Raw genomic sequence first — 25,913 nt, 5'->3', positions numbered from 1 at the left:
TTACCAATATCTATCTGTGTTTTCGTGTTTTATTGAGTTTTCATTCATGTGGGGGATTGTTGGAAAACGATTAATTAAATATGATTTTTAAGGTTTTAATAAAAAGTATAATTTATTATTTTCTTTTGTGAATGAAAAACTTATTAGTCCCACACCGTGGAGTTTCCACTTTTTAGTTGTTTTAAGAGACTATATAAGGTTTTTAGTCCCAAATCGGGGATTTCATCTTTTTTAAGTTGTATTATTCCATTATATAAAGAAATTCACTACTTTTGTAAAATATATGGGAAATGGGTTGCTCTATATTTTAGAGGGACCCCTAAGGGAAAGTATTTTAATAGCGTTACTTAAGCGTTCGCGATTTTCCTTAACGGTTTTTTCGGAGTTGCGAAACTCAAGTTGAGCATCTACTACATATGCTAGTAGTAGGTGTAGTATTTTATCCTGGAGATATCCATCCTGTGAGGGCTATAGCATCTCTCTTGAGTGTAGCCGGGCGCTAATGTCTTGAGGGAAACGTGTTGAACACGTGACTCACTCTGTTTTTCCAAAGTTTTTCCTTGTTGTTGTTGCGGAGATTTGGGGAGCTCGTCCGTTTCATCAAATCGATCACTTCCACTATAAAGGAGTTAAGTATCAATAACTTTTTCATATTTGATTTTTTTCCTTGTTTTTGATTATTGCACCCAACAAGATGTTCATGTTGTCTCGTCAAGAACCGTTCATGAATATAAATTTTAGAGGTCGCAACAAGTTTTACTTCATATTGTCTCGGATCATGTCTTCAGCTAGACAAATTAATCTAACTACCCTAGTACAAAATAAACAACAGTATATGTATATCTTTTACTCTTTCCTAAAATTTATCATGTACTTTCGCGTATTCGAGTTTTGAAAAGGTGAAAACGCAAAGAAACGCAAAATTGGACTTAAAGTTCTTCAACATTATCAAAATATTGACAACCAAAGGATGCGTTACCTATTCTGACCAAGATTTAAGAGATGCCTAAAGAGTTTGTAGAGATGGAACTAGTAATCTGAGCTGTGTAGTTGTAATAAATCTTACAACTACACTCCACTATAACTATTCTCCTCTTGCAAATCGCACATGCTTTTCTTTTTTCATTTTACGTTGCCGACAATTTTCCATATTTCAAGCTCCCCTTATGTACGCGTGTCCTTTTAACCACTCATCTTTTGACACGTCTCTTTTAACCGTAAGTTTTTATCCGTGCATTTCTTCGCATTAATGAGAGTAAATCTTGAAAAACGAGTCGCTCTTTCCTATATATTCTCTTTTATCTTACTCCTTTTATCTCCTTCATTCTTCTTCACCTTCTCTGCAAATTCATATTCTTCATTCCCATTCGTTAATGGCTCTTGCTGGTAAAAAAATGGAATTCGAATTTAATAAAGTGAAAACTGACTTCAATCAGAGGGGTTACGAACTCTCTCTTCCTCTTCATGTAATTTCGTATCCAAACTTAATCTTGATCTAATCAAATCTGAGCAATGGAATAATCGAAGAATCATCGTTTCGTTAGGTCAACTTCAATTCTTACCAATTCTTTTATATAATACTGAGATTCCTCTTTTCTATAGAATTCTTGCTGATGAGAGATTTGCACGAGGAATATTTCAGTTGAGTGGTGATGCTATCAGGATACCATTATAGTATGCTCGTCGCGCAGCTGGTCTTGGAAATTCTTATCCTGATGAAGTGCGAAAAGAGGATCATCGCGAAAAGAGTGTACTCTTGATAATTTCTTTAAGAATTATTACATCGCTATTATGAAAAGTAACGTGACTAAGTGGGCTGTTCGCATAAGGAGATGGTATCGCTGAAGATGAAAAAATTATGCGAGACGTTGATTGGAATTCAAACTCTAATCATGTTGCTCGCAGATCCAATGATTCTAGTTGGCTTAATTGCCTTGTCATCTTGGAAGGATCCTTTGTAACTAGTAAAGCTGCGGATGATTCTGACAATCCTCTGCCAGAAGATTTTCCTCTTTACCAACCCTGGGAATTTAAATTATTCGAAAATGAGGAAAAGAAAGTAGCGGTATGTGATCCTCTTAATTCAATTTGTAAATTCTCGTAACTCTCCTTCTTATATCTTATTTCTTCTCTTTCGCAGGATGCCAAAAAGGTTAGTACTTCGCGCAAAGTATCAACTTCGCAGAATAAAGAAGTAAGCAACACACTTTCTATTTTTAACAATATTGTTGCCTCTGTTTCTTATCTTGATTATTCGCGTAGGTGAATCCTTTGAACGACAAAACTTTAGGCAAAAGCAAGAGCGCTCCTAAGAAACGCGCATCAAAATCTGAATCCAAGAAAACCTCTTTAAAAGATGATGTCTCTAGAAAGCGTGCGAGGTATGATTCTTCTTCAAGTTCAGAATCTTCATATTAAAATACTTTTGTTTCTGAGGAAGAGGTATCGATTGATTCGTATCGAAACAAGTTTTCTGATCTTTTTTCTGGAGATGCTCTTGCTACTCTTGGGGATGATGAAACAGATCATGCCTTCAAGATGGTCTCAAGGATCTGTACTGCTTCTGATTGGGGGGATCGATCTCTTCGTGGAGCTCCCTCTATGATAAACCCATATTTTCAATTTGCGATGAATGGCTTGGTAATATTCTATAACATTTGCATTTTATACTTTCCTTATTATTCCTTCTTTTACTTATGATGCTTTTATTTTCGTAGAGTGTCCGTATATATTATGTGATTTATTTAGACAATGAAAGAAAACTTCGCATGTTGCATGATGAGAATGCCAAACTGAAACATGATAAATCTATTCTTTCGGATATGAATGCGAATCTTACAGGCGAGAATACAAAACTCAAAAATGATAATTTAACTAATTCTCAATTGGTTCTCCAAGCTCGAGAAATAAACACGGAACTCTTTTCATTTTATGTGATGGTTCACACTTCTTACTTTATTGTTTTCGCAGACCTGTATAACCTTTCATATGAAGCGGCTAATCTTCCCGATGCTAAAACTCTTTTAGAACACCTCAATTCCTCTTTAAGTAATTACCCCACCCGAGGATTTGAAAACCTTAACTTGGAAGAATTAAGATTAAAATATACTACCCTTAGAGAACGCCCTAAAAATGCATTATCCACTGCGAATAATTTTAAACGACGTTTTTATGAGGAGAAAAAAGCAGTTCAAATATTGGAGGCGAAGAAGAATGATCTTATTACTGAAAAAGATGAAATCGCTCTTAGGGGTGCGAACGCACTAGAACAATTTCATGAATCCATTATTGAGGTTAAGATAGAACGTGATTCAGCTTGTCATGAGAGAGACATTCTTATTGAGGAAAAAAATTTAATTCGATCTCAACTCCTTATAAAAAGTGAAGCCGAGCTCAACTGGGCTGCTAGAGTTCTGAACGATGCTAGAAATAATCTAGGTGTAAATGTTAGTCTTCATACTGAGCATTCTATACTGGTTGCAGACATTATTTCCAATTATGAAGGTCATCTGTTGTTCTTTGATCTTCATTCATATTTTTTTAAGAATAATTGTCTGTTATCTTAACTCTTTTGCTAATGCTTCGCAGAGAAAGAGAAGGAATATCAAAAGAGAATTTCAGAGCTAGAAACTCGCTTGGATGCTAAGGAAGAAGAATCATCTGCTCGTAATTCAAAGTATCAGCAACTGAAGCAGAATTGGTTTAACTTAGTCCAGAAAAACAGTAACGATGCTAATCGTTCTCGTGAGTCTGCTGTTAAAAGGGTTTGTCTAGAGAATGGTATTCCTTTGTCGAAATACAATTTTCCAGCGATTCCTGAAAATGTACCCATTCCTGATATCCAAGTTACTGATGGAGAAGAAGATTCTGAAGAAGAAATTAGTGATTTTGAGTCTGAGCGAAATGAAGAATATGAAAGTTGATTGCTTCTTCTTGTTGTAATATACTTGTAAATTCTTGTAAATTCAGTTTTCATCCTTTTAATATGATTCTTCTTTCCTTCGCTTCATATTTATGACTTCCTCATATGCATGTGACACTTATCATAATGGGGAAAATAACACCTCTTTTGCATTCCCATTCTTGCCTTTTGTTATTTGGTAGATTTTGATAAACCAAAAATTAATTTCGCACCAATAATTTTTCTTGGTGAGAACATTATAATTAATTTATTTTCTTGTATTATCTAGGAGGTCTTATTTTTTCCTTCCTATGTAAAGGTCTTATGTTGCCTCTGTTTATGTGCGACAAAATCACAGGTGGTCTTTACATCATGATGTATTGACCCATTGATCTCGTCTTATCATTTTCTTGTATTATTTCCTCTTCAGGTTAATTCGCGTAAATACCACAATTCTTAATACTCGTATGAGTTAAAAGTATTGTGATATTTACGACTTTTGACACAATTCAGCTCCCTAATGGAGGGTGCCGTCCTTATCTTCCCCCTGGCTGCCCCTTCAAGGAAGCTTACCTCTATCTGGTTAAGATTATGGCTCTTACCATCCGGCTTTTCAACAACCAGTTGATTTCGCAATCTCGCATACACTACCTATAGGGTTTATGGCAGCAAGATCGCACCTAAGTGGGGTATCTTCGGACCGAGTGCATCATAGTCAGGACTTGTCAAGAGTGGCAAGGTACGCTCCAGACTTCTCGGGAACTCTTGACTCAACCGTGTACCTCGGCACCCTAATCGAGTTTCTGCACTCCTTGGGAGATCCTTTCTCACCTTAGGCTCTCAATTTAAGATTTCTATCTTAAACTGAAATTTTAAGGTATCTCTCCTGGATGGGCATTATCGTTTTATTCTCACCCCAAATCTCCACAACTCAAGTTCCGGGGTCGGTGTAGCCTTCCCTTGAGTCATTCCTTCTAGGTCTTTCCAATTATGACGTGTGATAGGTCTTACTACTTTGTCTCTTGCATATGAGCGAACTAGGGTGCACACCATATTTGGATTCCTAGCCAATCTGATAATAAATATCATTTTCTGTAGCCTTTTATAAAGGTCTTATTATAAAGATTTCTCTTTGTGTTTTCTTATTATGGATTTACCGTATGAAACTAAAGTTTCTCATTCCAATCTTTTAACTCGTACAACTCTAGTACATAAATGTTTTTATTGAATCACTTTGCTCAAAGAAAATCATACACATTCATTCTGCGCATTTGTCTTCTTCACTTTTGAATCTTCGTAAATTCGCATATGTTTATAACCATTCAATTGGTATTGTGCGAAATTCGTTGTGCCTTCCACCTTTTGATATTTTGTCTCCACCTAGCTTCTCTCTTGTTGCTATTCATCTTCATCTTTTATTATCCATTTCGGCTGCTGCCGTTATTGATTTCTTCTAATATTTTGTCTCCACCTAGTTTGTTTCTCTTCCTCATGATGATTCTTGATTTTAAACATTCCCATAAAATAAATTCCAGCACTTCGCATACTTGTTTCTCAAATTTGTGCACCATATCAAACATCAACCATTAATCTCTCTGCTCTTTGACTATCTGCTGCATACTTTTAACAATTCCTTCTCTTGGATTCTCTTGCTTTGCATCTATCAACATCAATTTCTTGACAATTTTTGCTTTCAACTGTGTCCCCTCTTATAATTCGAACACCCTGAGGTAAAGGAAACTTGATGCACTGATGAAATGTTGATGCAACAACGAGTATACCATGCAGCCATGGTCTTCCAATGAGAGCATTATATGGTGATTCAACATCCACTACACATAATGTGATATCTGTTGGTAAGCTTTGTAGAAGAATTCACATAGTCACCTCCCCTTTTGGTTTGTTCGCAGAACCATTAAAACCATAGATTTTGTATGTTGAAGGGATCAACTCATCATCTCTTCCACCCATTGTTTTATGTGTGATAAAATAGAATATCCACAGAACTTCCACTATCTATAAGAATTCTATTTATCGCCTAGGTGTTTTTTCTCATTTTCTTCCTCATCTTCTTCTAACGGTTTTGGATTAATTCCCAATCTCACCACCAATGGGCACTCATGTGATGCTTTTCCTTCTGGTATTTCATCTGCGCTGAACGAGATTTTCTGCCTTTTCCAGTCCTTCAAAGATGATTTTTGCCAGGTTGAAAATTTCCCTTCCTTCAGCATCTCTTGCATATACTCGACCTAAGACATTATCATGAAAATCTTCTAAGTTTTTGAACGAATGTATGATCAAGTTACAATATAGATTCTTTTCCTTCACTCCCACTTCAATAACAAATGTACTCCTGTCCTCCTTTGCATATTTATTTGCTTGAGGTGGTGGTGGTGGTAAATTTCTTGGCTGATTCAGTAAGAAATGGTCCAACTTCCCTTGCTCGATCATTCGCAATATAATCTTCCTCACATTTCTGCAATTGCTTGTTGTGTGACCGTGGAATCTATGATAGACAAAAAATTCTTTACTCCTCCTCCCTGTTTCTAGCGCCAAAAATGTAGTTGTAAGAAATCTTACAACTACACTCCACTATAACTAGTTCAATCTCTAAGTGATCATTATGAATTCTTGATTTTATTAACAAAAGATTAGGAATGTTTGCAAAATAGATTCAAGTATTACAACAATTCTACTTGAAACATAAACTCACTTTCTCTCTCTTCGTATCTCTTTACCAAGACTTGTCCTAGAATCCTCCCACAAACAATGATCTCTCAATAGGGGATGACAGCTAAGAATCCCATCATTTTCGAGATCAATATGCGACATCTTCTCTCATACACAATCGCTCATCTTCGCATATCATAATTCTTCGCATGATACTTCACACTTTATCCGTGACTTTGCTGACATCATATGGTATGTCATCTCAACTTTGCTATGTGCGACTTCCTTCACTTAGATTATATTCTTTACTTCGCGTAGTTATAAACGTGTGCGATATTTAACTCCTACAAGCTGTTTGTGTAATTTAGTTTGGAAATTATACATAAAAACTAAGGAGGGCCGATATACAATGAACATAACATTTTGATCCATTGGAGGGAAAGCTAATGGCGCTGTTTCATATATATCGCCCAGATCAAAACCCTTGCAACTCAGCAAATCTTTTTCATTCTTTTCAAATATCATATGCTTTAGGTTCACATTTTGAGTCAAGTTCCACCTGACCAGTCCAGTGACAGTATCATCTTCAAGTGACCAATCATTTAAAATTCCTCGAGAACATTAGCTGTAACTGAGGAAACCTCCTGTTCTCCCAATACATACCTTATCTGTAGCTTTTGCTAGCGCAGGAAACTCGATCAGTCTGCATGGATGACTACTAGCACCAGCAAAAGCAATCTTCTTTAATGGACATTTTTTTTTTTGAATAAGGACTTTAATGGACAGTTGTCTGTCTTTGGAATTTGGGGAATGGAAGAACTTTAATGGACAGTGATTCAGTTAGGACTTAGGAGTAAATTAGTCCGTGGCTCAAAGGATAGAGGGTGTTGCGCTAATGTTGAGGACGGGAAGATGATCAGTTTCTGGACCCCAATAGGATAGATAGAGAATAGCTACCGGAGTAGAAAGACAAAACGAAAAGATTGCAATAGAAACGTTAATCTTATTGCTTTAGAGAAAGAGTGTTACAATGTTTTCCTTCAAGGTAATTTTTCTGCCCTAGGAATTGTACCCTTCCTCTATTTTTCTTCTTCATTGTCTTTCTCCTGCCTCCCTACAGGTATTCTGTTGCACCCTATTTATAGGTAGCACTACTTCTTTATTCTAGTCATTCTAGGTTTGGAAATTCTCCTATGTCTGTAATCTTCTAAAAATAGGACTCCCAAGTTCTCTTACTTCTACAATTACTAGGAGACTGCTTCTCGTCCTATACCTAAAAACGGATCAGAAGATCGATGTTGTCAAAAGTAGTTACAGACGCTTCGCTTAGCCTTGTGAAACCGCAACAGTACCACAAAGCGAAGTTCAAGGTCAGTGCTGAAATAAACATTTCTAACATATGCCTGCTTCTTAGATAATTTTATCAGGATATATATGTAGTAGTTTAAAAGAACGTAGAAGTACTTCCAACGTAATTGGCAGAAACACAGGTTTGTTGTCCAATGATCACAACAGGGCATGTCTTGAGGTGAGAACTTAACATCCCGCCTGGTTTCTGCTTTTCTTTTATGTTTTTCTTTATGTTTCTCCGTACTTTGTCCCTTGGTTCCTATCAATAAAATAAAATAAATAAACATTTCTATCAGCATTAGCTTCATCATCTGCTATAATATAATTTTGGTGTAAACGGCCAGAAAAAGTGCAGTAGAGTGGTATACTTAGGATTGTCACGGCTGGTAAAATCCGTCAAAATGCAAAATCATGTGAAAAAATTGCAGTGGTTTTAGAATCATAGATTTGTAAATTTTCGCAGTAAGTTATGCTTTTTTTATAGCGTGGCCTTTTGTTGACGGCAATTTTGGACTCTCCAACCTGTTGTAATGTCTGTGAACCATTTGCACAATACTACAATGTAGAGCTCTAAATGTAAACTTAATGTTAGATTATTCAGCCAATAACGTGCTCATATGAGCTTCTTATGTGGTTGCTCATGAATGAGGTTGAAATGGATGCACGAAAATATATATGTAACTGGAGTAGAAGTAGAGAAATCAACTATTTTTTTTTTTTTTTTTTTTTTGGATAATCAACATATTTCAATTCAACTTATTGTCCTTACTTGTTCGATATAGGAATATATGATATGATGATAATGTAATAATATCAAAAATGTATAGAAAAATGCCTACTAAACTAATTATTTTTATTGGCATCTTTGCATGATAACACCACACCAGCGGGATATCAAACGTTTGTTTTGAGTGACTTAGTCCCGGGTTGAATGATAAACTATCCGGAACCAATACTATACTGTAGTATAATTAAGTGTCTCTCCAACTAATTGTCAGACACATGCAACTAATTGTCTATCTTTTCTATACTGTTCTACTCTAAGCTGCTGGTTAGAGATTTGGTCATAATTTTCGGCAACTCAATATCTGTTCCCAAAATGTCACCTAATACCTTGTGTATGCTTGATGATGTCTATTGTTTACCAAATTAATTGTGATTGAAGAAAGGGTTTCAATTTTTGCATTTACTGCGGCCTAGGAATATGAAAAACTTTAGGCTTGGTCTATTCATGCATCCCTTCCCAGATTGACTACATGCATGCATATGAATGGAGCAATTACCCAAGAGAATTTCAGAGGTCAGAATTTAATTTAATATTCGACATTCCATCTATTCGTTATCCATGAATCCCTACTCGCTAGATCTATAATATGCATTTCTCTTTGAGTGTGTGAGAGCAGAAAAGATGGAGGAACTCCTCAGACTTCTCAGCATTGACATCGACGAGGCGGAAACAAGTGATATTAGCAGTTTGGTTATAAGGGAGATTAGCAGTTTAATTACTGAAGTGTTTTCTTGGTCTCTTGATGATATTTTCAACCATGATCTTTACAGAACTAAGGTACTCTTATTGAACATTCACAAATTAATCTCCATTCTAATGGATTATCAATGTTCAAGACTTAAGAGGGTTGGTTACTCCGATATATGCATGCCAACACGGTTTCCATGTTCTTTATCGGCATATATCTGCACAGATAAATTGAAAAGTGGGTTAACATTTTTTACCATTTGATTGATTTTTCAATTTGATCATCTGAATCTTGGTATTTTATGCCGTAGTGTTTACAAGTTTATGGTCGAAGAATTGTAAACGCTCTTTTTCTTTGCATTCCTTGGATTTTATCAACAGTAGTTAAATTATGTATTTATATTTTACTTTTTGATCCTTGTTAAACTTCATTTTGACAGGTAAATAAAATCCCTGAGACGTTTTCATCAGTGGAGCAGTACTTGAGTTCATTTCGGCATCCTCTACTCGAAGAAACACATGCTGATTTGTCTTCAAATATGAAAAACTTGTATCAGGCACCGAAATGCGAAATAGTATCCGTGGAAAAGCATATAGGTTGCAAGCAAGGAAACTACGTTTACAAAATGTTGTTGTCGGACACGGGAACCGATAGAAAACCTATGAAGGATGCATATAAGCCTCAACCTTCTGATGTAATTGCTTTCTCAGATGTGAGGCCCGAAAATGTCAAGGACTTCATCCGAATTTCGTATATTCCTGCTATAATTCTAAAAGTGGAGGATGACAAAAAGAAACCTTATTTGGCAATAGTTCTTGCAAGCAAACCCATTATACTTGAAAATGAAGAAGATTACGAAGAAGAATACATAGAAACTGAGAAAAAGTTGATCTGTAATCCTCTTTTTGCTGTATATCTTTTAAATATGACAACGAATCTTCGTATATGGGGAGCACTAAGTGGCGAAAGAAATGGAGATATTATAAAGGGGGTTTTGGAAGCAAATTCCCAGGTTAGGCTTATGACATGCTTTGCTTTTCATTTTCTATGTCTGTATATCGTGACTCATGCTTGCACTGTATATTCTGAATATCATTTTATATTTTTTTCCATGCTTTATAGCGAAAGAATGAAGATATTAGACATGCTATGAAACCCCACATGGTTCATCCTTTTTTAATTTGAATATTGATATCTTATCTCTTTTATGACCTTTTCGCTTTCTTCTGACAGATTGGAAATGATTGTGAACTATGTTTTGATCATGAAGCTGAATTACTAAGTAATGGTTTGGATTTGGACTCGTTCAATCTTAATGAAACTCAACTTCATGCAGTGCTGCGTTCTATCGCAACAAGTTTTTGTAGTCATAAAAGTTCAGTGAAACTCATTTGGGGTCCTCCTGGAACAGGGAAAACAAAGACAATAGGTGTACTTCTAAGCTCACTATTAAAATTGGACCATAAAACTCTTACATGTGCTCCAACTAATACTGCAGTTGTGGAGGTAGCCACCAGGCTGATGAGTATCGTTAAGCAGACTTTAGAAAGTAACAAGTATGGATTGGGTGACATATTATTATTTGGAAATGCTGAAAGAATGAAGATTGATGATACTAATGACCTTCAAGATGTTTTTTGTGATTATCGCTGTAAGGCACTATGGGATTGCTTTGCACCGCATAGTGGATTGAAGTTTCAGCTAAAATCAATGATAGTTCTGCTTCAAGTAACCTATCAGAAATACCTTCGTGCCCTTCATATAAAAACTGGAGATAAGATTGATGAAAGTAAAAAGAGTGAGGAAGTGTTGATTGGAGAATTTAGAGAGTTTTTAAGGAAAAGGTTCAAATTCATCGAGGAAAGCATGAGAGAATCCATTGTATCGATCTGTTCTCACATGCCTACCGCATTTGTTTCTGTCACAATGGTTAAGGAAATGTACACCACCCTTGACATGCTTCGAGATTTAAAAAGTTTGCTACAGAATGGTTCAATTTCCAATCAAGACCTCAAAAACATCTTTTGTACGTCTGAAATTATAGACTATTCTTACACAAGAACATCTGCGTTCTTATTAAGTAAGACACGTATCGAGTTCCTGGAAGCTTTGAGATCCCTTGAAAAGTTATCTTTTCCAGACTTTCCAGATGAGGCTTCAATTAGAGAATTTTGTTTGCATAATGCTTGCCTTATTTTCTGCACTTCCTCCAGCTCAGCCAATCTAAGTGGAATTGCCGATTTGAAGTTAGTGGTCATCGATGAAGCTGCACAACTTAAGGAGTGCGAATCAGAAATACTACTTCAGCTATATGGTGTGAAGCAAGTAATTCTCATAGGTGATGAATTACAATTGCCAGCAATGGTTCAAAGCAATGTTATGTTTTCATCTTAACGTGTTATTATTTTGAATATGTCCAGTATACGGTTTCTTACATGTGGTGTTTTATTGTTCTTTAGATTTCAGAAAAGGCCAATTTCGGAAGAAGTCTCTTTGAGAGATTGCTATCACTCAAACACGACAAGCACCTCCTGAATGTCCAGTATAGAATGCATCCATCTATCAGTGTTTTTCCCAATGAGCAATTCTACCACAAACAAATCTTAGATGCTTCCAATGTTAAAGAAAGAAACTACAACAAAAGATTTCTTGAAGGAAGTATGTACGGGTCTTTTTCTTTTATCGATGTTTCCTATGGTGAGGAGGAATTCAATGAAAAGCACAGCCTTAAAAATCTGGTAGAAGTAGCAGCAATTTCAGAGATAATTGAAAAATTGTACAGAGGTAGCTTTTGTTTTTTTACTTGTCTATGTGATGGCTATTTATTTTAAAATAGAGTTTACAAGCTATATGAGTCATTCTGGTTACTCTATATCTACAGCTTCAATTGCAAACAACTACAAGGTCAGTGTGGGTATAATATCCCCATATAAAGCTCAAGTGCTTGCGCTCGTGGATAAACTTGGTGACAAATTTGAGACACATAGTGTTCGATCTGTTGATGGGTTTCAAGGAGCCGAGCAGGATATTATCAATATGTCTACCGTTAGGTCAAATGCAACTGGATCTGTGGGATTCCTTGCAAATCATCAACGAACAAATGTAGCGTTAACAAGGGCAAGGTATGATTAATATTTGACTCAATTTGGTTTGCAACCCATTATTGTGTCTATTTAGTCCTTACTAGAAGAGTCTTTGCCTGTACAATTTTAGGTACTGCCTTTGGATTTTGGGGAATGGAAGAACTCTGATGGACAGTGATTCAATTTGGAGTAAATTAGTTCGAAATGCAAAGGATAGAGGGTGTTACTTTAATGTTGATGAGGACAAGATGCTTTCGAAAGTAGTCATAGACGCTTCGACAACAAGATTAGCTTCACTTAGCCTTGCCGAACGCAAAATTGTACACGGTTACTTCTATATCTTAACGTGTTAAATTGTACAGTTTCATATTAACTTTTATATCTTCCGTAACATGCAGCGGACAGAAAAAGACTCAAGGATTCTGGAGCAGCAGCTCAAAGAAAAAGTGGTAGTGGATGAAATATAAGCCGAAGTACTTAAAAAGAGTTCTTGCTGTAGTTTGTTAACGTTATGGGCTATTTATTGTGCTTGGATAATTTTAAGTTTTTACTTTCTTTAAATTTTAGCAGCATTGTTGTTCAAAAAGTTTGACATTTAAATTTTAGCAGCATTGTTGTTCAAAAAGTTGGACATATATGTTTGATAGCCAAAACTAATGCCCTCCTTGGTAAGCTTATGGTCTTTTTGGGAGCTTGGAAATGTGATAACATAACCTAGGATAGTGTATCTTAATTTCATTGATGATAACATTGAGATTGATCAGTTTTAATGTTGTTTATCTAAAACTCTATCCAGTGTCTTGGATTAACTCGACTTGAATTTGCTTGGCACTCAATCCAGCAACAGATTAACCTTGAGATTGATCAATTCTAATATTCAACTTGTGCATATCAGACATCAAGGTGAACTAGTAGAGTAAATAACAAAATAGTTTAAAAAAAAATAATATGTAGAATTTGTGGCTCTATCCAATGCCACTCTGGCTATGAAACATTAATGTCAAACTTTTTAGTTGAATACCATAAACCTAACTTTTTAGCCTCCTCCGGATGGATTAGCTATCCTCATCACAACTTGGAAAGAAAAAGTTCAAAGTTTCACATTCAAACAATTGCAAAACACCTCTTGGAGGTATTTGGATTTGGTCGCATGTTTGTTCTGGAATGAGATAAAAGTACATAACATTGTTAACGAGCCGTCCCACACTAACTGGCCTACCAAGCAATTGCAAAACACTCTAAGTTCTCCTTTACCCCTTGATGTGATTAACCAATTGAAGTTCAACTGTCCGACACTAGAAATGTGACACGCAGATGTTTGTACTAAGGTTGAAACACTACAGAGACTTTCACAACCAATGCCATGTGGCTGCCTGCTATGGGTATAAGGCAGTGAAGAACCATAAAGTAGAATTATATGCGTTAAAAAGGTTTAGCATTATAACGCCATTTTGATCAATTTTATAATAAATTTTCTATAAAATAATGAAAACACGTTGAAATAAAAACAACTAGTATCAGAGTAGAGGGCTTATCTCATTAACATGAAAGGTGAGAACAAGGCATCTAGAAACAATTTCAGTACCTATCTTCGTCGGACTCATAGCTCTGCAACAATGACTGGAGTCCTGCAGTGCTTACTGTTGTACCTTTGGCTTTAGGCTCTGATACATCTTGATTCTTTACTTCTCTTGGTTTACCTTTTTCCAAAGCAGTTGGTGCCACAAGAGGTTTCTTCTTGACTGAGATTTTAACAGTAGAAGATTTGTAGATGAACTTGGGTTTGTTTGGATCCTCACTTCCACCAGATTTCGCCTTTTTATTGAAATTTTCAGCAACAATGTGTTTTGTTAAAGAATCCGATGAATTAATATTTTTTCTCTTCAAACCACCACTTGAAGCTCCACCACTCGTAGTAGGAAGCTGGTACAGGTCGTCATCTTCATCTTCATCTTCATCATGGATCCTCCGAACAACTTCCTTTGGTGCTTGATGAAAAATGTATTTTGTGAGTGCTTCATCCTGTGCCTCCAGTTGCTTCTCCTTTTCCTCAGAGGTGCGCTGCATCGCCTCAAGCATTGCGTCTAGACTCACTGTAGCGTGCATCGACTTCATAGACCTAACTTCATCAAGAGCAGCGAGTATGTCCATCTCTCTCTTAGAGTCCAGCGTTCTATTTTCCAGAGATTTCATTGAATCTCCCATCTCTTCCTGTTCCCTTTTCTTGCGATCCTTGTCTGCTTCCTCATCTTCGGCACGCCAAGGCTCAAAGTTACGAGTTGCCCCTGACTCAACGACATAGTCTGAATTTTGTGGATCAGTCTTCATTTTTAATTCTGCTGAACATCTGGTGCACTTGAAGTAGAACCTAAAAATTTTGATCCCTAGATATGTCTCCCCAACTACATCTTCTTTCCATGAATTAAACTTGGTTCCCATGTAAATGTAATTGCCACAAGTGTTGCAGCGGATGCTCATCGGAAGCATCATCCGAACTTCAATTTGTTGATTCTTGGGTTTGATTCCCCTGGGTAACTTTCCAGGATCAAAGTCTGGCGGGTAGTATTTGTTTAATACTTTTCTTTCTCCCATCTTTTCTTGTTTTGTTAATACTCAAATCAATAATAATTTGTTGATTAGCGTTCAGCCACCTTAATCCCTTGATGGGGATTAACCACCATAAATAAATATTTATATAAAACTTAGTTCTGCAGAGAGCTTAAATAGCTTAGAGTTTCAGTAAGATAAGGAAACATAAACAACTACTAAGCTGGCGCGGAACGGGAAAACTAACCTAAACTAGATTAGGAAACTTGCAACGCAAGTAATGCCGACAAGTGATATTAAGGAGAATTTTGGAACCCTTTGATGATAAGCACCTAGCTGATAGCTATGTTGTGTAAGGCCTTAGGCGAGGCGCCAAGTCCGAAGTCGCCTAGGCACGCCTAAGGCGACCTAAGCGACCACTTACATTATAGAAGATTTTTAGACTTATATGATAAAAGAACACAATGAATCACTGCTGAAATCTTGAGGTTTCTGACCTGAAAAGTAAAACTACAAGAAAAAACCATAAAGGCAAAGAACTGAATCTCATCATCTATTTTTCTCTCAACTTAGCTATTGCAAATCATAGTATAGATTTTTCTTTCCCAGTTTATTGTTTGTGAAGGAGTAGATAGTGAAAATAAAAGAAGAGAGGAGGAGAAGAATATATATGAAAATATTTTAGAAATATCCTCAACCCGAAAAAACGAGATAACTCTTATCTCCATATATAGCAACACTACAGGGGGTTAGTCAATCGAGATTTACAAATATATCAAGAGACTTTTTATGCAAGAGATTTTAAGAAACTCGTTGTAACTTCGTAGATTTTGGGAGACTCTCTGAGTGATTTTTAAGGAATCTCGGTGAATCGTAAAGACAAAAATATATAGGACTTTCATGTTACATACATCCTGGGAACATTATTTAAATATCCCTCAAAAATTCGTCCCTTTAAGTATATCCTTATTCAATATTTCAAAATACCCATACCTTATGAAAAGTGGAAGCAACTAGCACAAGTTGCTTTCAGAAGTGGACGCAACTAACACAGGTTGCTTCCATAAGTGGACGCAACTTTATACAAGTTGCTTCCAAAAAGTGGAAGCAACTTTCTCAAGTTGACTCCAAAAAAATTATTTTTTACCCCTCGGGGGTATTTGTGTAAGGTAAACAAAAATGGAGGGTATTTATAACACCCACAATTTTTTAAGCCTTAAAATTAGAAGAAGAAGAAAAACAAGTCTCTCGAAATATCACCTATCTTAAAGAGACTTCTTTTAATCTTTTTATGACATGTTTTAATACAAAAATATCATGAAATCCCAGACAACTTCAAATCTTTGATTTTAAAATCTAAATCGAATAATAGAGAATTATAAAGACTTTTAGAAAATCTCTATCTAATAACAAAAACTTTCAGAGAATTTTAGAAACTCACTATCGACTAACATGAGATTTGGAATGTCTCTATAATTCCCTATAAATCCAAATTCATTAACCCCCTGCAAAAAAAAAAACTATTTTGACATCAATCACGTTATTTTCCTGAATCTCAATATTGATTTCCATAGTTTTCTATAATTAGATCAAATAATAAAACCGATTACAACAACTATACTAGGAAATAAAAACCAATCACATCAATTTTTCCAGAATATTAATATTTCTTACCATCTTTTGATCATGCATTGTATATGATAATACTGAAAAAGGAAACAGGTCTATTAATAACAAATAACTCCGTCAATCACGTACATAGAGAGGAGGTAATATTTGCATTTATTGACGAGATGATGAAGAAGAAAGGAGTCAGACAAGGAACCCTTCCATGTTACCATATATTACCATCTTCAGTATCGCGTTTGGCGAGTTCGCCTAAACCTTCCGCGAGGCGCCAAAGTCGTAAAAGGCTCTCGCCTAAGGTGCCAGCGTGGAAAGTAGTATAAATTGGGTTACTCGGGTGCTCGACCTACGCTTAGCGCGCCTTTGGCGCCTAGGCGAGCGCCCAGAGCGCCTTTAACAACATAGACTGATAGAGGAAGGTTTAATTAGCTTCTTCTGTTTGGAAAAAGTTATTTGGTCCTCAACATCAGATGCTGGAGATTCAACCTCTTTTCAGGATTGGCTTACCAAGTGGTTAAGCACCAAAAATCACCTGATCAGCAGTTGGAATTTTACTTTGCCATAATCTGTTGATTCACATGGAAAGCTAGATGTGATACCATATTCAAGAAAATACCCACCCCCCAACTGAATCTACTGCTCTCAAAATCACTCAACATCTCTACTCCTATTAAAAACCTTTACAATCTAAAGAAACTCTGAATATACCAGGGAAAGATTAATCAGGCAACATAAAGAGAAATTTGGTGGCACTATTTGTGGATACCAAATATGCGTCTCGACACGTGTGTGAGAGGATAAATACGAAGTCATTCAAAAGGATCTGGTCAAAGATCTTATATCATACCCCGAAAATCTTCGTCAGTGACTTGTCAAATCAAGTCATAGAAAGTCATAATTAATGAACCGACAAAGATACGTGCACGAGATAATAGTGCGAACCGCGAGAAAGTTGTAGGAGTATTCGGAAAGGTATCACACGAAACAAGTATACAGGCGAAGGAAGATTGCTTGGCCCCAAAAGTCATTCGGCGAAGATAATACTTATTGAGCAAGAAATAGGACAGCTGTCCCGACAGGATCACATGGGTATCATCGAAAGAAGGGGAAAAACTTTATGGAAAACGGGTTGGGCGAAGGATAAAGTAAGACCAAGAAGCTCCCACGAAGAAAAATGAGTTGTCCAACACTAAAGGTGATATGCCAATAAATAGAGGTCCTTGGGCAACGAATGAAGGATGGAATTTTTGGTAGAGTAGGAACCTTAGCTTAGAGAGTAAGATTAGGATTTTCCTTTGTGTGTAATCTTGTAATCGGGAGTTCTCATTCAATAAATCAATAAAAGAAGTTGATTTTGGCGTCTCATGTCTTAGATCTTGTTTACTTACTATTTGGGTGTACTACTGGTTTTCGGTAGTTACATTTTGGCGTCCAGAAACAGGGAACATAGATTGGGGATTTATCCTCATCTAAGAGTTAGAAAATAAAAGAAGTTGTCTTAGACATTGTAGATATTATTGAACTAGCTAGTTTTTTGAATATAGGGTTGTAAATCTTGAGTTTTTACACTCGTAGACAAGGTTAGGGACATAGAATAGAAAGATATCTTGGAATTTCGCGTGGAGAGCAGAGAAAGATTGTGGAAGTTGAAGATTGATAGATGGCTAGAGTTCCAAATCGAGCGAAGCACTTGGTAGCAACAAGGAGAAGCAAGCGGCTAGAAGCACAGAAGGAAGAAGGAAAAGAAGTCATGCATATCGTGAATGGGGAAGGCAGAGAAAGTCGGCGGAAGAAGCAGATGCTGAGGCCAGAAGAGAACCGGTGAGGATCGTAAAGACTAAATCCGTTAAAAGAGCACCGCGTGCAAAAACAGGAAGTGACTCCACAAGGCAGACGGAAGCGGCTGAACAAGGAGGTCATGTGGGACAACCTGGTCATGAGCTCGACGACCGAGAGGAAATGGGAGATCTTCAGGAAGAACGTGCTAGCACTGGAGCTATAACTGTCTCATTACAAGTGAAGATCCTGAAACTAGGGAGTGATCCATGGGAAAACTACGAGGAAGTGGAACGAAGTGAGGAAAAAAAGACACGAAAAGGGGATCGGCAAGAAAGACACGATCGTGAAGGAGAGTTAAGGAGACTACTGATAGACGCGAGGTGTGAAAACCAAAGGCCGACATACATGCAGGGGAGGGCACAAGAAAGTGAAGAAAGACGAGAAAGCACCTATGAAACGCAGGGAAGGACACTACACCGAGAGATCTTATATAAGCTGCGAGGTGTGAGGATGGAAATGGAAGGTTCACGAAGAGAAAGATTAGTAGAGAAAACAAGGGAAGATGTATTAAGGGAGCTTAAACGGCTTAATCAAATTTCGGTGCAAGAGGAGTCACAACGAAGACTGAATCAAATGTGAAGAGATAGGTCAAAGCATCAAGAGGCGAGGAGTATAAAGATGACGAATACTGAATCAAATGCGTTGGCCTGGACAGAACTAAGGCTCCCAAAGCTTAATACAACCATAGAAAGGATTTGGGAGGAAGTCATACTAACTGAGGAAATACGAGTCCCACCCAACATGGGGAAGGAACCGCAGCTGGGAAGAAATCATGAGTTTTGCAGATATCATCGCTTTCACGGGCACCACACCAACAACTGCAAGAATGTTTAGAGAGTCATACTTCGTCTGATCGAACACGGAAAACTCGCACACTATTTGGAAGATCAGAGGTTGCCACCGCCTCCATTCTACAATCATCATGAGAATCAGGCAAACGAGCTAATGATCGAAATTAGCCAGGGAGTAGGAAGATTAAGTTGTGATTTCATAGCACACTCGGAGAGATATTTCCAGAACTTTCACGACAATGTGCTCTCGAGAGTATATAAAAGGGATTATGAAGGAAACGAAATAATCCCTATGATGACGAGAGAATTCCTGGAGGAATGGCAGAAGAAGGATATATCATTTTCAGTGGAGGATCTACCGGAGGAAGAAGTTCTGCATACCCACTTGTTAGTCATTACCTTGGAAATTGGCGAGCCATCGCGAGGAAAAGAGTATCGAAGTGATAAAGGGAAGATTTGGTCCATGGACAAAGTATTGGTAGATATGGGGAATTCGGTAAATATTCTTTTCTATCATGCATTCAAAGCTCTAGGGTATGAGGATGCTGACATGATGCCTTCATCCTACACTCTATATGGGTTCAATGGAGTGGCTACAAAGCTAAAAGGCGAAATAAATATGACGATCTTCGCGGGAGAAGTAGAAACGAATGTAACTGTCTGTGTGGTAGATGTGGAATCACCATACAATGCTCTAATGGGCAGGCCATGGATCCACGGGATTAAAGGGGTAGCATCCGCTTATCATCAGGCGATAAGGTTCCACATGCCAAGCGGAATTGGCGAAGAGGGAATTGGGGAGACACGAAGGACTGCGGTGAAAAGAACATTGAGAACTACGAGGAAAGGTTAAGAAGAAGGAAGGAAATAAAGAAGAGCGAGCTGGAGTCGAAGAAGGAAAAGGAATTGATGGTATACATGAAAAAGGCTAAAGAGGGGTGGGCAATCCCTAGTGTGATCCCAGAAAAGGAAGGAGAGCCAATCCGACCAATAAAGGAACCAACTCCCTTGGGAGAACCCGTCATGAATTTCGTAGCTGTAGAACCAACACAGGATATCAACTTAGGGACGAACGAAGACCCTAAAATCGTGGGAATCGGTCTCGCAGTAACACAAAATGCTCTTAACATAGTTTTACTTCGCACTGATGAAGGGGTCGAAAAGCCTATATTCTATGTCAGTAAAACCTTCAATTCTGCTGAGAAAAATTACCTAAAGATTGAAAAAATGAATTGGCATTGGTGTACGCGTCACAGAAGCTAAGAATTTATTTCCAATCCCACAAGAGTAAAGTTCTGATAAGGATTCCGATAGAGTCCGTTCTGAAGAATTCAAAAAGGACGGGAAGAGTCGAGAGATGGAATACGCAGATTGATCTCTTTGGATTGAATTATGAGGTGCAAACTTCGACGAAGTCGCATATTTTTGCAGAGTTCCTCGCGGAATTCCCCTCAGAAGAGGACGAAGGAGTAGAAGAAATGATGGATATCGATGAAAGCCGACCAGACCCTAAAGACTTATTGCAAGAGTGCAATCCAAGAAGATGAGAGATCTTTGTAGATGGATCCTCGAATAGATGTGGAGGGGGCCTAGGAATAGTATTCACTTCGCCCATGGGGATCAGGTTGGTATTCTGTTTTCGGCTAGAGTACAAAGCAACAAACAACGAAACCGAGTATGAAGCAGTAATACAAGCTTTGAGGATTACAATAAAAATGAAATTGGGCGGAGTGAGAATTACCAGCGACTCGCAATTGGTAGTTCGCCAGATTGAAGGAAGATACAATGCGGCTGATCCTGTGATGCAAAGGTACTTGCAGTTGGTAAAAGAATACTCCGCGAAGATATAAAACATCATCTGGAGGAACATAGGCAGGTACAATAACAGGCACGCAGATGCCCTTGCCTTCATAACGTCCATGATTGTGGATCCAAAGATATACCATATCCGGATTGAACGATTGATGCAACCGTCCATGAGCAGGGAAGAAAGAGAGCCTTAGGTGATGGTCATAGAGGAAGAAAGCACCCAAATGAGCGAAGATGACTGGCAAACACCTATTTATAATTATCTTATGAAATTAGACCTCCCGCGAGACAGACAAGAGGCAAATAAGATTAGAAGCACATGCACACATTACGAGGTGCGAGAAGGAATCCTATACAGAAGGTCGTATCTAGGCCCATTAATGAGATGTTTGTCACAAAAAGAAGGGATATAAATTATGAAGTCGATCCATTATGGATACGCCGGGAATCACAGCGGGACTAGATCCCTAGCTCTAAAAACCAGAACACAAGGATATTTTTGGCAATATATGCACAGAGACGCGAAAGACATTTCCACGAGATGTGAAGAATGCCAAAGATATGGGAGAAGAGTGCATGCACCGTCCATGAGCTTAAACTCATTATTGAGTGTTTGGCCCTTCGCCATGTGGGGGATGGACATAGTGGGACCATTTGTGACAGGGACCAAGCAAAGGAGATATCTAATAGTAGCCACATATTATTTCACGAAGTGGGTTGAATCCAAAGCTTTGCAGCACGCACGAGATGGTGATGTATATGACTTCATCCTTGAGCACATCATATGAAGATTCGGGATACCTGTGTTGATAGTTTCAGAGAATGGAAAGCAGTTCGAAGGGGAAAATGTGAGAATGTTATTCAATGCCTTCAAAATTAAAAGTGGAAAATCAACTCCAGTGTACCCTCAGATCAATGGGCGGGCAGAGGCCACGAACAATACGATAGCATGCACACTAAAGAAGAAATTGGAGGGACACCACAAAGGATGGTGTGAGCAAATTCCTAATGTATTGTGGTCATACAGAACTATCAGGCGAGACGCCACATGGATGTCATCCTTTTGTTTGACATATGGGGCAGAGGCAGTCTTTCCCACCGAAGCTATCCTCCCAACAACAAGGATAAAATCATGCGAAAAAGGGCTAAACACCGATTTAATCCTCGCAAAATTGGATGATCTAGAAGAAAACCGAGAGATTGCACTACAACACATGATGAATTACCATCAGAGACTAGCAAGAGAATACAACAAGAAAGTAAAGGCACGAAGCTTCATACAGGGAGAGCTAGTACTACGAGAAATACCACCATACCAAAAGGGGTCAGGAGGAAAATTGGAGCCTACTTGGGAAGGACCGTACATCGTGAAAAGAGTAGTAGGGAACGGGGCGTACGAATTAGCAGACTGCAAAGGAAAGGGCACTGACGAGGAAGTCAAGATAATATACGGCGAGGTTGAAAGACAAGATCGAAAGTTGGACCATCCGTAGAACCCCGTGTATATCAAAAAGTATTATCCGTAGATGAAGATGTAATGACATGTAATTGAACAAAAGTTATCAATGGAATATCTTTTATGTCTAAATTGCATACAAACGAAGCGAGAAAAGCAGGAAAATAAGACCTCAAGAATAGGAGGAAGATAAGACCCACAAAGTAAATGGTTTCCATGGAAACTCAAAACCTTCTCCTAAGAAGGCTGGGAATCCACTGCATGCATATTAGTTCGCACGAAAGTGTAAGAGGCAAAACCCAACGCATGCAGTGAACAACTCCCAGACAGAAAGTTAGGGGAAATGATAAGACCTATCCGCTGAGGGTCCCTTTTTATGATGGCCTTCGGTAAGGGATGTGGAGTAAGACCAAGGAGCCGACGTATTCTGTTGAGCTGCGGGTGCCTGGGGCGTCTGGAGCGTTCCCGGCCATGACCGTATGGCAAGTCTTGTCTACAAAGCATTCGATCCCAAAGAAACCTCACTTAGGGTGTGACTTCGTAACCAATAGCCACATCGGCGAAAGGTATAAGAAGTCACGAAAACAACTGGTGTCGTAATAAATGGATGGGAAGAGATAAACATGCATGTTAGGGTAACTTCCTTGAAGAGGCATTCAGGAGGAATTTAAAGAGATGGCACCCTCCATAATTAAGGAGATGAGTGACCAAAAAAGACGAGGATGTAATGGGGCTAACATTCACGGAAATGGATAGGCCTATTATATCGTCACGAGATAGGGATCCAATAAAATGATAAGAAGAGGTAGATGGTTTACTACATGAAAGAGTAGTAAGTGCCTGATACTTCGTCGAATTAAGATCCTTCATAAAGGATAAGGCAAAATAAGACCTTAACTATGAGGCACAATAAGACCTTGTAGAACGACGAAACACACAATTTTATGGTCGGTGAAATAAGCACGAATTAATCTTATCTTGATCGGATAAATGCTCGATAAGAACAAGAGGCAAGTATATACTTTTAAGTTTTATTTTCTTATCAAGCCTTATCCTTCCAAGAGAGTAAATACTTGACAAGAGAGCAATTGCGACAACGAGAACCATATTAGCTATACAAAGGAATTTACAAGAGGAAAATAGTACAAATGCAAAGGAAGCAGTCCTGCCCCCAAAGCTTGGGAGCGCTTGGAAAAGATAAAACAAGAAAAGTTAACTATTACAATTGCAAGGAGAAAATCCAGCATTGAGTCAAGAGGACTTGTCCCCTAGTACTGTTCTTCATTGAAGAATAAACTTCCTAGGTGGAGGATTTGTTCCCGAATCTTATATTGTTATGGTCAACCCAACTGAGTTAAATTCCCACTTCCACAGTCCTATAGGCTGTAGTACAAGCGTCAACAACTGTCTCTATTCATGAATCATCCCTTTCCAACTAATTGTCAGACATTGAATCAGTATCAGCTAATTGTTAATGAGTTTGTTCTTAATTACTGCTACTCAAAATCTGTTTCCAAAATGCATGTCACTTAATACCCAGTGTAGTTGCAGGAAATCCTACACTACACCCCTCATATGATTTCATTAACATTTAACTCATTTTAGATTAACAATCTTAATTTTATTGATGAATCTTTGAACAATCTTACAAGAAAAGATAAAGGAATCAAGAATAACCACTGCTCTAGATTTTCTCTCTCCTATTTACTTGCTTCTCACCCAGAAAATGATCTCTCCTTTCCTTTACAACTGAACGACTATTTATAGGGAAGTACATAGTGGATGACAGCTAATCTGTCCTTTATTTTCGGATATGTCTTGCGACATTCTCGCTACCTTACAAATGTTAATCTCACAAACTCTCTAATTTTCGTAGGATCATCATATTTTTCTCATGATTTTAGTTGACGTCGTTTATTATGTCATTTCTGAAGCTATTTTGCGACACTGTCGTGTTGTGTTGTTAATAATTTCGCTGAGATATTATTGCTGCGAGATTCTGATCCTACATCTTGCCTCCTCTCATATCTTCTCTGCGAAGTAGAGAGTGATGTGAGAAACGCCGCAGTTATCCATCATTTCATATTCTGCATTTATCACACGTATCCTTTTTCCCATCTGTTTCTTGACACTTCTTTTGTAACTGCTGCTTTTTTATCGCTCACATCTTTCCGCATTAATCGTGTTTATCTGCAACTTCATCGTTCTTCTGCAAATTTTGTTATTGCAACTTTTTCTTCTTTCTTCTTCTTTCAATCTTTTTAAGTTCTTATTCATCTCCATACTGTCCCCTCTGTAGATCTTCATCATTCGTAATTTTCTTCGAAATAATCTTCCTGCTAGTGTTTTCCAAGGATTCATCAAGGTTAGTTTTCTTTTTTCTTCCTTATGGGTTTTGCTGAAATTGATCTTGCTCACTGCCTTATTTGATGTTGTTTATGTGATTCCCATATTATTGTTATTTCAGCAAAAACGCCCCCAACACCAAATTTACGGTTCATAACCCTAATATTCCCAAACCACAACATAAGATTGTTGTACACAGAAGAAAGTCTGTGGATCATAAGGTAGTAAGAAACATTATTCTTTTCTAATAACAATATTGTTTCCTCTGTTTCTTATCTGGATTGTGATTCGCAGGGTGCTAAGGATGCCAACAAACCTCTCAAGAAATCTCGCCACCTCAAAATCGTTGAAACCTCTGTTCCCTTTCACTTACTTATCCCTTCGAAATCTCCTGCCATATCTTCGCAAGTTAAACCATTATCTCCAATTTGCGAAAAGGTTTCCTTGGATTTCATCCCTTCAACTGACCTTTCAATGATTGAAACTCCCCTTATTCCTTCTATGAATGAAACTTCTTCTCCTCCTATTGATAATGTTTCCCAATCTTTTGTTATTACCAGTTCTCTATCTGAGCCTCTTCCTTTAAATATTGCTTTCAAAGTCTTGTCTGAGGTTTTGGATGATATTAAGAAGTCTTCCATTGATCCTGTCAAGTCTGGTGTTTGCGAAATTCTGAGTAACTATTTTGGCCCTGATAGAGCTGCTTCACAAACAGCTTCGAAAAAAGAGGTTGAAATCTTGAATAAAGATCTCCAGATGATGACTTTAGAGTGTAATGCTCTTTGTCTCGAAAATCAAAAACTACAGAATGTTTCGTTGGATCGCGACAATCTTCGCAAGAAGAATGATGAACTGAGAGGTATGATTTCCTTATATGTGTCTTCAATTTGCCTTTTTAATGATTTTATCTTCTTCATATGTAATTGTCTTTAAAAATCCCTTTTTCGCATGTTAAGCCTTAAACCAGAAACGAATAATGAAGAGATATCAGTTTGAATCTGCTGTTGAAGAAGCCCGTGT

General features: G+C 37.7%; 2 protein-coding genes and 1 pseudogene across 2 annotated transcripts; 2 read left to right on the top strand and 1 right to left on the bottom strand.

The window, feature by feature from the left end:
• The first annotated feature begins 9,089 nt into the window (after window positions 1-9,089).
• On the top strand, window positions 9,090-12,886 carry LOC113352655 (helicase sen1-like). The gene is made up of 7 exons (XM_026596453.1): window positions 9,090-9,221; window positions 9,325-9,485; window positions 9,836-10,408; window positions 10,630-11,772; window positions 11,856-12,180; window positions 12,278-12,518; window positions 12,610-12,886. The coding sequence occupies exons 1-7, from the start codon at window positions 9,182-9,184 to the stop codon at window positions 12,830-12,832; spliced, it is 2,706 nt and encodes a 901-aa protein (XP_026452238.1). The 5' UTR covers window positions 9,090-9,181; the 3' UTR covers window positions 12,833-12,886.
• Window positions 12,887-13,982: 1,096 nt separating this feature from the next.
• On the bottom strand, window positions 13,983-15,073 carry LOC113354438 (annotated as a pseudogene).
• A 5,127-nt stretch (window positions 15,074-20,200) lies between these two features.
• LOC113352654 lies at window positions 20,201-22,584 on the top strand. Its single transcript, XM_026596452.1, has 2 exons — window positions 20,201-20,462; window positions 21,905-22,584. The coding sequence occupies exons 1-2, from the start codon at window positions 20,201-20,203 to the stop codon at window positions 22,582-22,584; spliced, it is 942 nt and encodes a 313-aa protein (XP_026452237.1).
• Window positions 22,585-25,913: the final 3,329 nt, after the last annotated feature.

Source organism: Papaver somniferum, chromosome 2 (genome assembly GCF_003573695.1).
Source record: "Papaver somniferum cultivar HN1 chromosome 2, ASM357369v1, whole genome shotgun sequence".
In the NCBI taxonomy this organism is placed as follows: domain Eukaryota; kingdom Viridiplantae; phylum Streptophyta; class Magnoliopsida; order Ranunculales; family Papaveraceae; genus Papaver; species Papaver somniferum.
The sequence above is the reverse complement of the archived record's forward strand: the minus strand, read 5'-3'. Positions and strand labels throughout refer to the sequence as shown.

What these genes read in the sequence shown, in the direction of transcription:
- LOC113352655 (XM_026596453.1), top strand. Translation starts at nt 9,182, where the DNA reads ATGCATATGAATGGAGCAATTACCCAAGAGAATTTCAGAG. An exon ending in ATGATCTTTACAGAACTAAG is followed by an intron (nt 9,486 to 9,835) that starts GTACTCTTATTG and finishes TCATTTTGACAG; the next exon opens with GTAAATAAAATCCCTGAGAC. An exon ending in AATTGAAAAATTGTACAGAG is followed by an intron (nt 12,181 to 12,277) that starts GTAGCTTTTGTT and finishes CTATATCTACAG; the next exon opens with CTTCAATTGCAAACAACTAC.
- LOC113352654 (XM_026596452.1), top strand. Translation starts at nt 20,201, where the DNA reads ATGAAAAAGGCTAAAGAGGGGTGGGCAATCCCTAGTGTGATCCCAGAA. An exon ending in AAAGCCTATATTCTATGTCA is followed by an intron (nt 20,463 to 21,904) that starts GTAAAACCTTCA and finishes CTGTGTTGATAG; the next exon opens with TTTCAGAGAATGGAAAGCAG.